The following is a 17,386-nucleotide window of genomic DNA, read 5'->3' as shown; positions in this document are numbered from 1 at the left end:
CCCCCCCCCCCCGAGTGCACAAATTTTTGTGCCCCGGGCCTCTAGTTATATATATAATCACAGAGGTGGAAGAAGTAATTCGTAGAAGGTATGGGCTTAGGAAACAAATTATAAAAACAAAGGAAGAGCCATAGGAACTTAGGAGTGAGGAAGGTAATGGTAACGCACCTGGTGGGGGGGGAGGGGAGAAAGGCCCAGGTGTGCTCCCAGGAGGGTTTTAAGGACAGAGACTTTAGGGGAGGTCCCAGGGGAAGATCTCAATAGAATATTGAGCAGCTTTCCAGGTGTGTCTTTTCAGGGTCAGGGTCTCCACTGATTGGTCGGCGCCAGGGCGGGGTCATTATCCAGTGCAGCTGGTCCTGAGGTCAGCCATGGTGTCTCTTGTCTAGTTTTGCTGCTTTTCTGGGCCTGGAGCTGAACTACAACTGAGGCTTACGTGTTATCTCTAGGGAGGAAGGGTCAGGGGGTCCAAACCTGTGCTATGCTAGGGGAGGAAAGGTCATCCTGGGGGTGAGTTCCCACCTACAGTTGCCCTCTGCTAGTCACCCTGGGCTTTCCACCCTGGTGGCCTCCTGTACCTGGCCCATCGTCCTTGCTCTGTGCATGTCTGTCTAACTGCCCACAAGTCCAACACCTGGAGCAGCTGATGTGATGGTGGAAGCAGAGAAAGGAAAGGCCATGTGATACGGGGCCAAGAGACAAGGCACAAGCACCGCATCCATCAAAAAACAAACAAACAATTAGACAGAATCTCCCCTGGAGCCCACTGAGACTGCCTGGACTTCTGGCCTCCAGAACTGGAAGATAATGAGTTTGCGCTCTTTGAAGCCACTGGGTTTGTGCTGTCATGTTACAGCAGCCGTAGGAAGCTAACACAGTGTCTCTGCTGCTTCCCAGGGGCCTGAGACCACTTTCCCCAGGGAGGTGGTTCTGCTGCAGATCCCAGAACTGCCCGGCAGCTGTCGGCACAGGGCACAGCCCTGGGTTTGACACCCTCTGCTTGAAGCCTGTGGCCATCCCCTTAGCACCTGCAGGCATGGTCCCTCTGCTGAACACACCGGCCCTCCAAGTCCTAACCTCGGGGACCACTTTATCCCCACCTCCCACTCTTCCTGACACTCTAGCTATGCCTGGCTATGATGGGCAGCTTGCAAAGCTCATCGTGCCACTTGTATTAGCCAGCATTCTCCAGAGAAACAGAACCAATAGTTTAGGTAGGTAGGTAGGTAGGTAGGTAGATATTAAAAGGAATTTTCTCAATTGATTACGGAGACTGAGAAGTCCCAGGATCTCCAGTCAGCAAGTGGGAGCCCCAGGAGAGCCGATTCTGAAGGCAGGAGAAGCCAAGGCAGAAGCTGCTTCTTACTCAGCCTTTTTGTTCTAGTCAAGTCTTCAACTGACTGGATGAGGCCCACCCACAGTGGGGAGGGGAACCTGCTTTATTCATCCATGGAGTCAGGTGCTAATCTCATCCAGTAAGACCCCCACAGACACACCCAGAATAAAATTTGACCAAATGTCTTGGCAACCATGGCCCAGTCCAGTGGACACATAAAATTAACCCTCACACGGCTCCATGCCTCTGTGCCCGTGCATATGCTCCTGCTCCAGGGAACACCCTCCACCCTGTCTTGTTCTGCAAACCTTCCCTTCAGGAGTCAGCTCAGAGCGTTCTCCTAGGGCAGTGGTTGGCAAACTGCGGCTCGGCAAACCGCGGCTCGCGAGCCACATGCGGCTCTTTGGCCCCTTGAGTGTGGCTCTTCCTAAGCCTTAGGAGTACCCTAATTAAGTTAATAACAATGTACCTACCTATATAGTTTAAGTTTAAAAAATTTGACTCTCAAAAGAAATTTCAATCGTTGTACTGTTGATATTTGGTTCTGTTGACTAATGAGTTTCCCTAGGACCTAGGGAAAGGCTTTCTGGCTCTCCAGTCCTTGGAGGGGCCCCTTTCTGCCCGGCCCAGGTCCCTCTGAACACCTGTGCTGCTGCACTGGTTACAACGGTGTGGGCGCATCCCCGCCTCCTCCATCAGACTGCACTCAGGTGGGTGCTTTTGGTCTAATCTTGGTCTCTTGCATCTAGCCCAGAATCTCAGGCATAAGAGCTCTTAGGGAATGTTTTTGAATGAATGAATGAATGAATGAATGAATGAGTGAATGAGTAGCAGGAGCAGTCTTGGGGACCCGAGAGGATTAGAGAACTCAGATGACCACAGAGGTCGTTCTAATGAAAGCAGCTCAAGGCAGAGGCCCAGTCAAGGACATGAGAAGGAGGCTCAAGACAGCAACTGAAGCTCAGATTTGGAGTTCAGTGGCCAACTACCAGATCTCTGTCACCAGTCCAGGTCTTTCTGATTTTCAAGAGAGGCTGCAGCGTGAGCCAGAGCAAGAGCCCAGTGGTGGCCAGGGCGGGGTTTAGCTGAGGGGCAGCACACCTGGTGATGCAGTGCCTGAGGACATGGGCGGGAACCAGACAGACCTGGATTTGAATCCCAGCTCTAAAGGCCTGGGGCACATTTCCTTCCCTTTCTGAACCCAGCTTCCTAGTCTGTAAAATGCTGATAATAAACACACCTTTCCTCCCATGGCTGGGTGAGAATTGAACGTGGTCGGGAGAACAGTGTGGAGATCAGTGCCCGGCAGATGGTAATTGCCAAATAAAGGTAGTGCTTCAACCAGTATTTCTTTTTATTTGACAACATTTGACTAACACAGCAGTTGTCAACCCATAGCCATAGGCCAAATCTGGCCCTCTGCTTGTTTCTGTAAATAAAGCTTTATTGGAGCTCAGTTACACCCATTGGTTTACATATTGCCTATGGCTGATTTTGTGCTACCACAGCAGAGTTGAGTCTATGACAGAAACCATCTGGCCCTTAAAGCCCAACATATCTTATACCTGGTCGTTTATAGAAGTTTGCCAATTACTGACCTAATAAATGTAACACAGGTTGTGAAGCATCTCTGTACCAGGCCTTGTGCTGTAATCTTTATCATCATTGGAGCTTTCCTCCTGGTTCCCCTCTTCTCTGGTATTTTAGAAACTTCCAGCATTTGTCACCTCTTCTTAGCTCATTTGAGATTAGGTTCAAGCTCATACCTTCAGGAGGTTTGAATGAAGGAAAGGAAACCTCCTTGTGTTGGGCACCTACTATGTGCTGGGCTCTGTGCTAACTTACCTTTTCGCTGCATCCTCACCGCTGCCCTGTGAGAGCAGGTTCCTGACCTTTCCCCCCAGGAGAGCCATGAGGGTCTGTGGGGGTGCAGGGAGGAGACCCCAGTCTTGAGAAACAGCCAGGATCCTGACTTTTCTACTTCCTAGCTGTGTGACCTTGGGCAAGTGGCTAACCTCTCTGAGTTTTAGTGTCTTTATTGTAAAATGGGGGCGATACTGTTGTCAAAGATTTGTTCATGAAGTGCCTGGCGCACAGCGAGCCTCACTAAATATAATAGCAAGTATTATTGTCATTATTACTAGTGTCACCAAATCAGGGCTGTGACCTATCAGGAAGGTCTACTCTGAGATAGTGGAAGGGACGGTAAAACGCTCTCAGTGGCTTGATCATTTTCCTTTGGGATCTGACTGTGCTCGGGAGAAGTTTCTCGACCCTCTGGAAAGAGGCAGGGGCTCCAGGGAGGGGCCACCACGAGCAGAACCGCTGTGGCCTCCGGAGAGGCGTTCCGATTCCCAGGCCGAGTGCGAGGCTGTGTCCACCGACACCTTGTCTCTGCCTCGGAGGAAGCAGGCAGGGTGTCCGTTTTGTGAATCCGCAGAAGATGGGAAAGAGAAAGGTGCGATTTCTCCTTCTCTCCCTACTGTGTGGGGGCCCGCAGCACCCGGGGCTGCTCTCCACAGGGCTTGCGGATGGGGACTTTGCGGAAAGCCCCTTTGTGTTCCTGAACCCTGAGCATCTATTAGCCAGGCGAACCTAATTATGCTCACAGCGGCTCCTTGTTACTGTTTCTTCTGTTTCATCCTCCCTGGAGAGGGTGCACGCGTGGCTCTTGGACGTGTCCATATGCTTCCAGGAGAAAGCAGGAGGCGTGGTGCAGTTGGTTACCAGACATCTCGTTAGTGCCAGCTGTGCGCCAGGCAACCTGCCCAGGGCTGGGGAGGCACGTTATGTGTCTGCACATAAGCAGATGCTTGGTACCCACCATGCTGAGCCCTGGGAAAGTCTCAGGAAGAGGCAGTGGCCAGAGGAGAAGGGAGGAGAGAGAGGTCAGGGAAGGCTTCTCTGAGGAGGTGACATTTCAGCTAAGTCTCAAAGGATGACACAGAGGAAAGGAACAGTGAGCCGCAGGGCAAAGGCTCCGTCCTAGGGAGAAGCCGGCATGTCCCGGGAGCTCCGGGAAGGGGCTGGAGAGGTAGGACCAGCGAGATGGCACGAATCTCTGTGGGTGTCTTACAGGCGAGGACAATGCTAGCGGCCACTGGGGAGCGACAGAAACATTCTGAGCAGGGAGACCTTTCATACTCCAGAAGGGTTCTCTGGTGGCCAGCATGGCACCTGGACTCAAGGAAGCCATGCAGGAGGCTGAGAGAGGGCTGGCGTCTTTTTGGGATCCCCCTCAATCAGACACTGACACAAAGGTTTGTGTGCAAGTATTTTGTCTGGGGGGAGTCGGCAGGAAGCCCTGTGAAGGAAGAAGGAGGTGAAATCTGAAGGGAAGAAAGCCAGCAGGGGGTGGATTGATGAGTTGTGATCACCGTGGCAACTGGGATGCAATCCTGCTGCAGACCCTCCAAGAGGCATATGGGACACAACTCAGAATTGTCCCGTTGAGGGGAGTGGAAGCAGAGGTTGAGGGTCGCTCCTGGGGCCTTAATTGCTCATCATTCCTGGCAGTGAGAGGCAGGAAGCCATCAGCAGGTGCAGTAACCCTCTGCAGGGAATGGGGGTCCTCCAAGGTCAAAGGGCAGGACCTAAACAGCATCAGCTATCGCTGATTAGGTCAGAAAGTCAATGGCTGCTGAGCATGTTGGGCAGAGCAGGGTGGGTTCTAATTGGGAAAGGGGTTCTATGAGCTAATAGGTGTTCTAGAACAGCGGTTCTCAACCTGTGGGTCGCGACCCCTTTGGCAGCCGAACGACCCTTTCACAGGGGTCGCCTAAGACCATCCTGCATATCAGATATTTACATTACGATTCATAACAGTAGCAACATTACAGTTATGAAGTAGCAACGAAAATAATTTTATGGTTGGGTCACAACATGAGGAACTGTATTTAAAGGGCCAGAAGGTTGTGAACCACTGTTCTAGAATGTGTGAAGGGATGGCCATTGTCTGGCCACTTCTGTGTATCCATCCTGTGAGCTCACTTTTTTGTCTTTTAAAGCCTGACATTGGCTTTAAATGAAACACTTTCTTAGGTGAGATATCAGAATTTAAAGGGATCACCAGGCGTCGCCCCCTACCATGTAGCAGCCACAGACTCAAGGTGGTGGTGAGTGGGGGGTGGGGGTGTAGAAAGGAAGGGGGTTGGAGAGAGCCTGAGAATGCCAGTGCTTAAGGGTGGACTGGAGGAGACCAAGAAGGACTGGCTAGAGAGGTAGCCAACAGCCAAGAGCTGGCCCTGGACAGAGGGAAGAGGGCTGTGAGGGGAGGCAGCAAGCCCAGGAGTCCAGGACCAGGAAGTGCCTCGGGGAAGACGGCATCACTAAGAGAGGAAGTGCGGTGGCCTGGAGAAACCCAGCTTCCCGTCGGTAGCCCTGTGGTCATGGGCCAGCGCTGAACTCTCTGAGCCTTGACTCCTCGGCTGGGGGTGATTATATTACCTCCTAGGGTAGCTGGGGCGATCAATGTTATAATAGAGACAGTTAGCCCTGTTTCTGGCACACATTAAGTACTTAATACAAACTGCTCCCCTGGGAGGACGGTGGAGAGGAGGATGAAGATGATTCTAGTGGTACAGACAGTATTGAAGACACTCGCCGGGTGAGTCGCTGATGGGAGGGGAGGTTCCGGGGACAGTGAGGATGATGGTTCTGCACGGAAGAAAGTTGGGACAGAAGTTGTTAGGCCTGGAGTAAGGGAGATTTCCACTTAAAGCCGGGAGAGGGGTGAGCATGATTGGGTGCTGGTGGGATGCAGTCCCCAAAGCGGGGGAACCGGTGGGCCTGGTGGAGGGTGCTAGGTGAGGCCCCTTGAGCTGAGGGTTCTTGTAGACTTTGTTTATCGAGGGAGCGCTCTCAGGAGAAGGGGGCTGCAGGGATCGGGGTCTACAGAGGAAGGAGCCCAGCAAGGACTGGCCTTGGGCGCGGGGCGCTCTGGGGCTCGCCTACACCGCAGGGAAGGAGTTTTGTGCCCCTGTGTCAGTCCAGCAGGGGGTGAGGTCTGCTGCGGGGTGGGGCATGGGGTGTGGGGTGTCATAGCCTCTGGAGGAAGGCAGCTCCCGTTTGGCAGTGACACTTGTCTGGAGAAGGAGACAGGGGCCACATGGGCGCAGCGGCACGGTGAGAGGATCTGGGCCAGGCCCTCCAGTGCCTACGCCGGTGATATCCTCAGACCTCACATCAGAGGCATGTTTTCTACTTTGGGGAGATTAGGACAAAAATCTTCAATGCCCTAGAAAATCTAGGATGCGTAATGGCTGTACCCATGTCTTGTTGGATTGTATCCATTAATAACCAGCCATATATTCTCTTTATGTAGGGGTCTGTCTCCCTAATTAGCTATGAGGCCCTGCAGAGCAGTTGTGTGTGTGTGTGGGCGGGGGGCAGCGAGGGGGGCTCTCTCATTCCCAGAGCTCTCCTGTCTGCTTATGTCCGTCGCAGAGCAGACATTCATGAAAGGCCTGACGCCCATTTATTGAGAATATTTTTGTAACCAGGAGTGAAGTGGCCCAGAGTCCCACCCACCCTCCATGGTGACCCTGGACTCACTGAGCTACATTTGACATCATTCCCAGGTCACACCCAGTTCTGCTCTTCTATCTTTAATTTTATTCAACAGGACCAACAAGCATTTGATTTTTCTGTGTGCAAGGTGCTGATCTAGTTATTAGAAATAGAAATAGATACATGTACAAAAACTATAGTTCTAAAGGAGGTCCATTCTGAAGCTCCTACTCCAGTGAATGGGGGGAAACCGCTCATAAGTTACAGACTTCGGTTATGTCGTGCAATGTGAGGAGAAAATTTTGAAATCAGGAAAGATTGTTTTTAGGTAAAATATGTGATTATTGGACTTTAAAATGCAGTGAAAACTGATAATCAAACAACAGGATTTTCTCCCCAAATCCAAGGGAGACATTAAAGAGCTCAAAATTATGACCGAAAAGATAAAAGACCTGATGATTCAAAATGGATTTTTAGCAGGGAAATTCTTTTTAAAAGGCCAATGGAAAAGGGGCAATAATCCAAAAAATAACCATAGAAAATATCACTTATCTGAAAAAAGTGGGAATTATTCAACTCAAAAGAGCTTACCAAGCATCAGACAAAATTAAATAAATGCGGCCTACATACAAAAATAGCCTCATGCAAATTTTTCTTATTTCAAAGGAGCTTTGGGTTAAAAAAATTACTTAGAGAGGCAATTACCTTTGATTGAGAAATGAATTAAAATAGATGAAATATGGGAAATATATGGTATAAAAAAACGCAGTGGTGTGAGCAATGAAAATAGCAAAATCCAAAGTTAATGTCAAAGTACTGTTGTTATCATGGTATGAAACATAATACAACTGTCAGAATAATGATTGAAATAAATTATTTAGTGAAAAGCAAAAAAATATTCATCTGGAACCTAAACCACTAATGGAGAGAAAAATTAAAAGCTTAATTTTTCTTCTTACATGAGGAATTAAGAGAAAAATCACTAGATAAAATTTGATCAACAAAGGAAAGATGGGGGAAACTCAAAGAATCAAAAAAACAACCTGTAATATCTATGAACAAATGATTCTATCTTTATAATAAACTAGAGGCCTGGTGGACAAAATTCGTGCACGGGTAGGGTCTCTAGGCCTGGCTGGTGACCAGGGCCAATTGGGGCCTTCCAGCTGCCTGCCGGGGCCTTCCTTCATTCCACGCTGCCCCCTGGTGGTCAGCACACCACACATCATAGTGAGCGAGTGAACTCCTGGTCTCCCGGTCGAACTCCCAAGGGGACACTTTGCATATTAGCCTTTTATATATATGATATGAATGGATTAAATTTTCTGATTTTTAAACGATATTTTTATACATTGGAAATTGTTTTTTTTTTAAATATATTTTATTGATTTTTTACAGAGAGGAAGGGAGAGGGATAGAGAGTTGGAAACATCGATGAGAGAGAAACATCGATCAGCTGCCTTCTGCACACTCCCTACTGGGTATGTGCCTGCAACCAAGGTACATGCCCTTGACCGGAATCGAAGCTGGGACCCTTGAGTCCGCAGGCCGACGCTCTATCCACTGAGCCAAACCGGTTAGGGCAATTGGAAACTGTTTTACTTACATATCCTTGTTTATTCTCCTACCATTTTATTCTGTACTTTCAAGGGGGATTTTATTTGGATTATTTGTGTTATTTATGCTTTCTTTGCTAGGAGGGTAAAAGAAACTTGAGGAAAAAAGATTCAGAGAAGATCGAATCGCATCTAGCTCATTAAACTCTTAGGAGATTGTGGACTCGATAGGGAATGACTATGTCCTATCCCAAGTCTGATCAAAGAAGGAAATAGCCAACTAACGCCACATCTCCAATTCTCGCCAATTGTGCCCCGTGCTACTGCATAAACAACTCTCATTCCATCACATTCTCAAGAAAAGAGGCAGCTGGGGAGTTTTACCTACCAGGAGTGGCATCCTCCCCTCCCTTCCTTTTTCCATCCTTTAACAAATATTTTTAAAGTACTGACCTACTGCGTTCCAGGCACTACCAAAGACACTAGCGATACAATAGTGAACAAGTCCTCTGCTCATCGAGTTTCCAGAGGGGAAGAGAGATGATAAACAGATAGATGGACAACATAATTGTAGCTTGAAATTGTGAAGGAAACAAACAATATGATGATAGAACATAAAGGTAGGGGGTTAGGATTTTCAGACAAAGTGGTCAGGGAAGGCTTCTCTGAGGAGGCGACATTCTAATTTAGACCTGAAAGATGAGGAGCCACATGCAAAGAATTGAATTTAAAATACAACTAAAATGAAAGGGAAGCAACAGTAACAAATCTTTAAAAATTAGAGAAAGGAATCAATAAAGGTTAAAATGATATTAAAGAAATAGAAAACAGATAAGGATTAGGGAGATCAAAAAAATGTGAGATTTGATTCTTGGGGAGAAAAAAATCCTACATCATAAAATAGAAAACCCATGAGCTTGCTTAGTAGAGAAAAAGTGAGAGGAAAACTCAGATACTTGAGATGAGAAATTAGAAAGAAAGTAACCACAGATGCAGAGAAAATAAAAACAATTGAAAGAATATTCAAATCGGTATGCCTCCCTGAACAGTGTGTGTATCTCTAATGTTTAAGCAAAAAGTATACACTATTCTCAACATGTACTTAGTATGAGAAATGCCTACATGTAAAATCAGTAGCTTCCTTGTATCCCCAAAATAACCAGTTAGAAAATATCATAGGGAATAATTAATACAAATATTACTGAGCTACAGGAAAATGCAAAACTTATTAAGGGATTTTTTTATTCTGTGTATTTAACAAACCCTTATACATACAATGTAGGGCTTACTATGTGCTAGGCTCATTTACTCCTTAACAGCCCTAAAAGGTAGGTTTAATTATTACCCAGACATTTCAGATGAAGAACCAAGGCACAGAGAGGTTAAGTCACTTGGCCAAAGTCACCCAGCTTATAAGTGACTGAACCAGGATCCCAAACCAGGTCAGCTTCCAGGGCCTGTCCTTTGCTGTCATGCTGCATAGTGAATAAATGCAGAGACGTACCATGTGCCAGGAGGGAAGACTCAGTCTCATAAAATGATCCATTCTCAGCTGGACCGAGCTCTCCAGTGAGGGCTGAATGCTGATCGTCTTTCCAGGCTGAATGTCAGCAGAATGGCAAACTGTCAAGGTGCCAGGCCCCCCCATGGGTGCACCAAATCATGCAGGGCACTCACCTATGAGGGATCCACGGGGAAACCACCCTCCACTTCTCACCTACATGCCCCTCCCCTGGGCCCCTGCAATGCAGATATGAAGATGGGGCAGGACGGGTCCTTTCTAATTCAAAATGCCCTGTCCTCCTCTCTCAGATCCAGGAGATGGTCCACTCAGAGGTTGCTGCCTATGACTCGGGCCGGCCAGGGCCCCTGCTTGGTCGCCCAGCGATGCTGGCCAGCCACATGAGTGCCCTCAGCCAGTCCCAGCTCATTTCTCAGATGGGCATCCGGAGTGGCATCGCCCACAGCTCCCCATCGCCCCCAGGGAGCAAGTCAGCGACCCCCTCTCCCTCCAGCTCAACTCAGGAGGAGGAATCGGAAGCGCATTTCAAGGTAGGTAGGGTGGCCATGCAAAGCCTTGGGATGCCCTCCCGTCAGCAGGAAGACGGGCCCTGCATGGAAACAGGCATCACCTACCAATAGAAAAGATGCAAGAGTCTAAACAGACCCTTTGCTGGAAAACAAGGAGGGAGAGGATTTTGGGAGAAAATGAAGTCTTATTCCTGAATGGCCAGTGGGCCGTTTCAGTGGCATATTCTGGCAAAAATGTGTGGTCCAGCAGAGGGCGCCTCTGGGCAGCACTGACCTTGGGATGGGGCTCTAAAAATGACCCCTCCATTGGGGACATGACCCCTGCACACATGAGGATGCGAGCTCACCAGCTGCCCAGGCTCTGGCCCTGGCCAGGCTTTGACACTGACCAAGTCTCCCTCCCTGTTGGGGAGCATCCGGTTTAACTGGGGCAGAAAACAGGCCCAGAAGGGCCAGCGATGGACGTGCTTGCCGGGAGTCTCTCAACGAGCTAGTGGCAGAACCAAGACTTGATCCCACATGTCCTGCCTCTTTCTTCTGTCCACGTGGTGGCCCCACAGAGGCCTGGGCAGTAGCCATGGCGCCCACGCCATCTGGCAGAGACCCTGACCTCCTGGCTGGGGCGGGGGGCGGTGCCTCTGGATCCTGGTCCAGCTCCATCACCACGATAACTTGGTCTCTACCACAGGCCAGGCAGGGGTGGTTTTCCTTTTCTTTTTTATTGAGAAAACATTTCTAAAACAGTTCCCGTGGGCCAGCATTCTAAGCGCATAAGTACTGACGCATGTGGTCCTCCTCACAACTCCCTATGGCAGGTGCCGTGATTATCTCCCATTGGCAGGTGGGGAGACTGAGGCATGGAGAGGTTAAGTAACTTTATTTTGATTTATTCTTCGTTACTGATTGGGATATTTTATCCTCTGGAAAGGTTAACTCAAGGAAAAGGTGATGGGGGCGTACGCGAGTTCTGTCTGATTACAAGGCGGATTGATTTTTCCCTGTAGAGATGCAAGTGACTTCTGTCCAGCAGAGAAGATGAAACGAAGTCCTGAAAGTGATCCTTTTATTACTCTACCTATAGGGCACTAACCAGTTTCTCTCTTTGAATCAACTTTACCATCATGCTGATTGTCATTAATGAGTTAAACAAAAAAAGTCCAGGGCTCCTGTCCAGAATGTGTGTTTGTTCGTCCGTCTGTCTGTCTTGTCTGCCTGTCCATTGCCTCCCCAACCTGGGGAGTGATTGGCCCCACAGTGTGGCCCAAGCTTCCGTGTTCAAACCTGGGATGGTCAGTACCTGTGTGTGAACAGGGCCTGCTGAGCCTGAGGCTGGGGTGGGGCCCCTTTGGCAGGAGTCCCTGGGCATCTCAAGTTTTCTAACTCCTCTCATCCGGGCAGATGTCGGGAGAGAAGAGACCCTCAGCTGACCCAGGAAAAAAGGCCAAGAACCCAAAGAAGAAGAAGAAAAAGGACCCCAATGAGCCACAGAAGCCAGTGTCCGCCTACGCGCTCTTCTTCAGAGACACTCAGGCCGCCATAAAGGGACAGAACCCCAGCGCCACCTTCGGGGACGTGTCCAAAATCGTGGCCTCCATGTGGGACAGCTTGGGAGAGGAGCAGAAGCAGGTGAGTCTCCATCTCTTTCTGGGCCGTAGCCCTGAGGTTTTGGGGTCCCAGAGCAAAGGACAGACTTGAGAAGCCTAGAACTAGGGGCTTTTGCTGGGCTTGGTTTGCCCATCTGTGGGATGGGAAGTTAGGTCCCTTCCAACTCTGCTGTTTCCCAGCTGTGTTCACTGGCGACTTAGCTGTCCTGGGCCTCTGCCTCCTTATCTGTTAGATAAGCGAGGACATGTCAGTCCATCTTGTCCTCCAGCTCTCAGAGTCTGGGGTCAGACCAGAGCTTTCCTATACCCCTGACCATGCCTGGAGCCCTCTCAGGGGCTTCCAGAGAAAACTGGGAGTAGACAGAGCTCACAGGCAAAGGCCCCCAGCAGTGTGACCTCAGGCTGAACACCTAACCTCTCCCCTGGCTGCTCATGTCTTGGATCTTTCAGGCCTACAAGAGGAAGACCGAAGCGGCGAAAAAGGAATATCTGAAGGCTCTGGCAGCCTACCGGGCTAGCCTGGTCTCCAAGGTAACCCCCCTGGAATCCTAGGCACAGGCTGTAAAGTGCGGGACCACTGAGGGGTGGAGCAGGCACTGAGGCCCACGGGAAAGGATGGACACCGAGGTCACTTCTCCAGTGCACCTACTATGTGCCGGGCTCATGCTGGCCACTTGACATGTATCTCGTTTCATTTAATTCTTCCAACAAGAATCCAAGACTCAGAGAGGTGAAGCATCCTGCCTGAAATTACACAATGTGTTAGGTTGCTGTACTAAGAGTCAAACCCAGATTGGCCACTCTTCAAATTCGGCCTTCACCCCTGACCACACTGTCGGCCTCCTCGGTCAACACCAGCACTGCAGGCAGGAGGCTCAGGATGGCGGTGGACATGTGGCCCAAGTTGGGGCAGGGCTGTTGTCTGGAAGCTATTACAGAGGACATGGCAACTGGGCTATGCCATAGAGGGCCAAGCAGAGAGGGTGCTCCAAGTCAGGGGAACAGCACATGCGAACGCACAGAGGCTGGGCAGGAGCATAAATAGAGGACGGCCCCGTTGGGTGATGCTGGCCTCACTGGTCAGGCTGCGGAGTGTGGGTCCCCCATCAGCAGGGGAGCCCCAAGGATTAAAGCAGGGCTGGTTGGATGGTTAGAGCTAAGTGCACTAAGGACCCAGAATTATCTCTGTTAGTCTACAGCAGCGCTTCTCAACCTGTGGGTCGCGACCCCTTTGGCGGTCGAACGACCCTTTCACAGGGGTCGCCTAAGACCATCCTGCATATCAGATATTTACATTACGATTCATAACAGTAGCAACATTACAGTTATGAAGTAGCAACGAAAATAATTTTATGGTTGGGTCACAACATGAGGAACTGTATTTAAAGGACCAGAATGTTGAGAACCACTGGTCTACAGATATCCCCTGAGGGGCCAGAAAGCCAGCCAGGGGTCATGTCAGTGGGTTGCAGAACCTCCTGGTCTCACGGCCCAAGTCTGGTTTCTCCGTCTTCTCCAGAGTGACCGGTGTCTGTCCCCTTCCAGAGCTCCCCGGACCAGGGTGAGACCAAGAGCGCCCAGGTGAACCCGCCAGCCAAAATGCTCCCGCCCAAGCAGCCCATGTACGCCATGCCAGGCCTGGCCTCCTTCCTGACGCCCTCGGACCTGCAGGCCTTCCGCAGCGGGGCCACCCCCGCCAGCCTCGCCCGGACGCTGGGCTCCAAGTCGCTGCTGCCAGGCCTCAGCGCGTCCCCGCCACCACCACCCTCCTTCCCACTCAGCCCCCCGCTGCACCAACAGCTGCCACTGCCCCCTCACGCCCAGGGCGCCCTCCTCAGCCCACCTGTCAGCATGTCCCCAGCACCCCAGCCTCCTGTCCTGCCCACTCCCATGGCACTCCAGGTGCAGCTGGCGATGAGCCCTTCACCGCCAGGGCCACAGGTAAGCAGGGCTGAGTAGAAACCTGCCCTTCTGGGGTCCCTGTGGAGGGGGGCAGCTCAGGATGTTAGATACTAGCCCCACCGCTCACCAGCTATGTAACCACAGCCTGGGCACCTTACCTCTCAGAGCCTCAGTTACCATGTCAGTGAAATGGGTCTGGTGTTCCTTATCTGTCATGGACTCGCAGGGGCAGGGAGTTGACAAGCTGCCAGATAGATTGCTCGGATCCTTAGATGTTCCAGGCCCCCCTCCTCTCATCCTCTGTCTATTGCTGTCTGTCTGGCCTGCGGGGCTGCGGCCACGGCGGTTTCTGCCAGGTCAGCCCTGGCCCTGGCTCTCCCCAAAGCCCTCGAGGCCTGACCCCAGTAATGGTGCCACAGACACTGTTCCAAGACTTTCATGCGGTCACTCAGCCCAGGAACTCCATTTTACAGATTGGGAAACTGTCCCAAAAAAGGAAAGGCCCTGAGTGCAAAATCCTTCCCCCCGTGGTGCAGCCAGGACAGGGCTGAATTCTTTAGAAGGCGCTCCGCTGGGAAAAGGAAAAGCATGCCATGCTGGGCAGAGCGGAGACGTGTGCAAGCAGGAGGGCGTGCCCTGTGAACACCGCGGGCACAGGCAGGCCCCGTCCCACCCTGGCTGTCTGAGACATGCACCCGTCCTCTCTCCTTCGCTCACCTGCCTCCTCCTTCCTCCTCGCCAGGACTTCCCTCACATCTCCGAGTTCCCCGGCGGTTCCGGATCCCGCTCCCCTGGCCCATCCAACCCCAGGAACAGCGGAGACTGGGACAGCAGCTACCCCAGCGGGGAGTGTGGCATCAGCACTTGTAGGTCGGTCCTCGCCCCGTTCACGCGGGTGCTGCCCTAGGCCTGGGATGACGGGACGGAAAAGAGCCGGGAGGGATATGGTGGACAGGTGGCCCTCTCAGCTGCCGGTGCCCACTGCCCCGGCCCTAGCTGTCCGCCTCCCCGGTCCTCACCCTGCCATGCCCTCTGGTGAGCAAGCAAACGTGGCATGTGCCCCCCTTTCTGCCGTGCCTGGTGAGAGGGTCTACCTGGGTGGGCTGGCAGCTCAGCAGTGATGCCCTCCCCCATCCTGAGAGGTACAACATCTCCCACTCAGCCCTCCCCCAGAGCCAGAGCACTGGGGGGCGGGGTCTTGAGTGGGCCCTCACAGCATGTCAGAGCTTCCCCCCACAGGGAGGCCAGACCCCAGCAGCGCCCCAGTTTATGTTTGCATTTTTATTGAGGCGTCATTGATGTATAACATTGTTAGTTTCAGGTGTACAATAATGATTCAATATTTACATGTATAAATGGTCACCACAGTAAGTCCAGTGAGCATCGTCACCACACACAGCTATGATTTATTTTTCTTTATGAGAACTGTTAAGATCTACTCTCTTAGCGGCTTTCAAACAAGCAGCACGGTGTTGTTAGCTGTAGTCCCTGTGCCGTGCGTTACATCCCAGCACCTTAGTATAACTGGAAGTTTGCGCCTTTTGACTCCCTCCGCCATTTGCCCACCCACCCAGCCTCTGCAACCACCGGTCTGCTCTGCGTATCTATGAGCTCGTTTTGTTTTGTTTGGTTTGGTTTGGGGGGTGTTATTTTTAGATTCCACATATAAGTGAGATCCTATGACACTTGTCTTTCCTCGTCTGACTTCTTTTACTGAGGATAATGCCTTCAAGGGTCATCTATGTTGTCATAAATGAGTGCCATATTTTTTAAAAATTTAATTTTTTTTTATTTAAGAAAGAGAGGAAGGGAGAGAGAGACAAAAAGAGAGACATTGATTTGTTATTTCACTTATTTATTAATTTATTGGTTGATTCCTGTCTGTGCCCTGACCGGGGATCAAACCCGCACCTGTGGTGTAACTGCACGGTGCTCTAACCAACTGAGCAGCCCGATCAGGGCATGAGGGCCCGACTTAAAAAACACAGAAAGCACCTGCTCGCCTTTAATTCTGTTTGAAATTTACAAAAGAAACACGGACTTAACCTAGAGTGATGGTGGTGTTAGAAGGACAGACACACTGTCTCCACCTCCCCAGCACTGAGGACAGGCGGGGGGTGGGGGGGGGGCACCTGCTGGGATCGCAGGAGGGCTGCATCCAGGGTCGGGGTGCAGGGCAGGTGAGCAGCTGGCCCAGTGTCCAGGCCCCCGAGAGCCCGTGGCGCCGGGTGGGGTCACGTGAGCTCTGACAGCCCCTCCTCTCTCCCACAGCCTGCTCCCCAGGGATAAATCTCTCTACCTCACCTAACCCCACCTCCCTCTCCTCCCTGAGGCTGCTGGAGGGGCCACAGCAGGAAGGAGGCCTTGGCAGGAAGCAGGGGACCCGAAGAGAGAACAGTGACACGCTAATGCCCCACGGCTGAGTCTCTTCCTCGACCTCTTACCAGACTCTGCAGAGGCCGCCCAACGCCCGCCGCCAGCCCAAAGAACCTGCAGGCACCTCCTGCCCCCTGACCGCTTGCTCCAGGGCTACTGTGGACCCCACTCCTCGTCCTGCACACCGTACCCTATGTCTGGATGTCTGGGCCCGGCCCAGCTCACGTGGGCTGCCCCTGCCAGGGTCGCTTGCCAACAGACACCCACCCAGATGCCCGGGGCAGGGGCCAGCCCGGCCACAGACGCGCACATATGGTGTGACAGCCTGAACAAGAGATTATGAACCCATACACTGTTGGCTTTGTGTGAGTAGTTGACTACGTGTTTTAGAGCTGTGCTGAACACATCTGTGAGATTATTTTGGGGCGGGGGGAGGAAAGTAGTTTCCTTTAAGGTCAAAAGCGTTTTCTATGACCCTTAGCACATGTTTTTTAAGTTTTATCTTAAGGGAGACGTGCACAGAGCGGCCGCCAAACCGTTCCATCGTCTGTTCCCGCCACACTCGGAGGCTTTGCGCTTTTTCTTTTAACCACACGCCCATCTATTTAAAATTGCCAACGACGACTGTTGTCTATTTATGAAGAAGACCTGAGGACAGAAATGCAGTTGATCAGAAAGTGTGTGCGGTTTGGGGCTTGGTTGGGGTTGGGGTTCCTCGTGTTTGCAGCTGTTTCCTGGCCCTGGCGACCGCCTGGCTCCGTGCCCAGTGCTTCTCTCAGATTCCTTTATAATAAAACTTCTGAAACGTTGAAAGCGGGTCTGTCTCTTCTTGCGCTTCGTGAGCCAGGGCCAGGCCTCCCAAAGTATGGCATTCGGTGGTGGCTTTGCCAGGACAGAGCCCCTGATGCCAGTCGGGTTTGGGTAAAGTCTCACCTGCCCGTTCACCCGCCCCCGAGGGTGTCTGTTGATGACGGGGCCTCTCTGGCCTCAGTTTTGCTATCAGTGAAGGAGGATAATAAGGGTGGGAACACATAGGGTCCTGTGATGATGAAAATGGGTGTGGGCAGGGTGCT

At 51.3% G+C, this 17,386-nt stretch overlaps 1 protein-coding gene across 4 annotated transcripts in view; it reads left to right on the top strand.

The window, feature by feature from the left end:
• Nucleotides 1-17,126, top strand: part of TOX2 (TOX high mobility group box family member 2) — a 93,070-nt gene extending 75,944 nt beyond the window's left edge. For 2 of the 4 annotated variants that reach the window (XM_014543728.1, XM_005871249.2), the window contains exons 4-9: nt 10,213-10,452; nt 11,830-12,057; nt 12,486-12,566; nt 13,581-13,976; nt 14,680-14,807; nt 16,270-17,126. In XM_014543728.1, the coding sequence (XP_014399214.1) occupies nt 10,213-10,452; nt 11,830-12,057; nt 12,486-12,566; nt 13,581-13,976; nt 14,680-14,807; nt 16,270-16,360 (1,164 nt within the window). In that variant the 3' untranslated portion in view covers nt 16,361-17,126. Of the gene's footprint in view, nt 1-10,212; nt 10,453-11,829; nt 12,058-12,485; nt 12,567-13,580; nt 13,977-14,679; nt 14,808-16,208 lie in introns of all 4 variants that reach the window. The other 2 variants (XM_014543729.1, XM_014543730.1) reach the window with 2 other exon arrangements.
• Nucleotides 17,127-17,386: the final 260 nt, after the last annotated feature.

The sequence above is a fragment of the Myotis brandtii genome, unplaced genomic scaffold, assembly GCF_000412655.1.
Source record: "Myotis brandtii unplaced genomic scaffold, ASM41265v1 scaffold333, whole genome shotgun sequence".
Taxonomy (NCBI): domain Eukaryota; kingdom Metazoa; phylum Chordata; class Mammalia; order Chiroptera; family Vespertilionidae; genus Myotis; species Myotis brandtii.
Note: the sequence above shows the minus strand (reverse complement) of the source record. Positions and strands in the feature narration are given on the sequence as shown.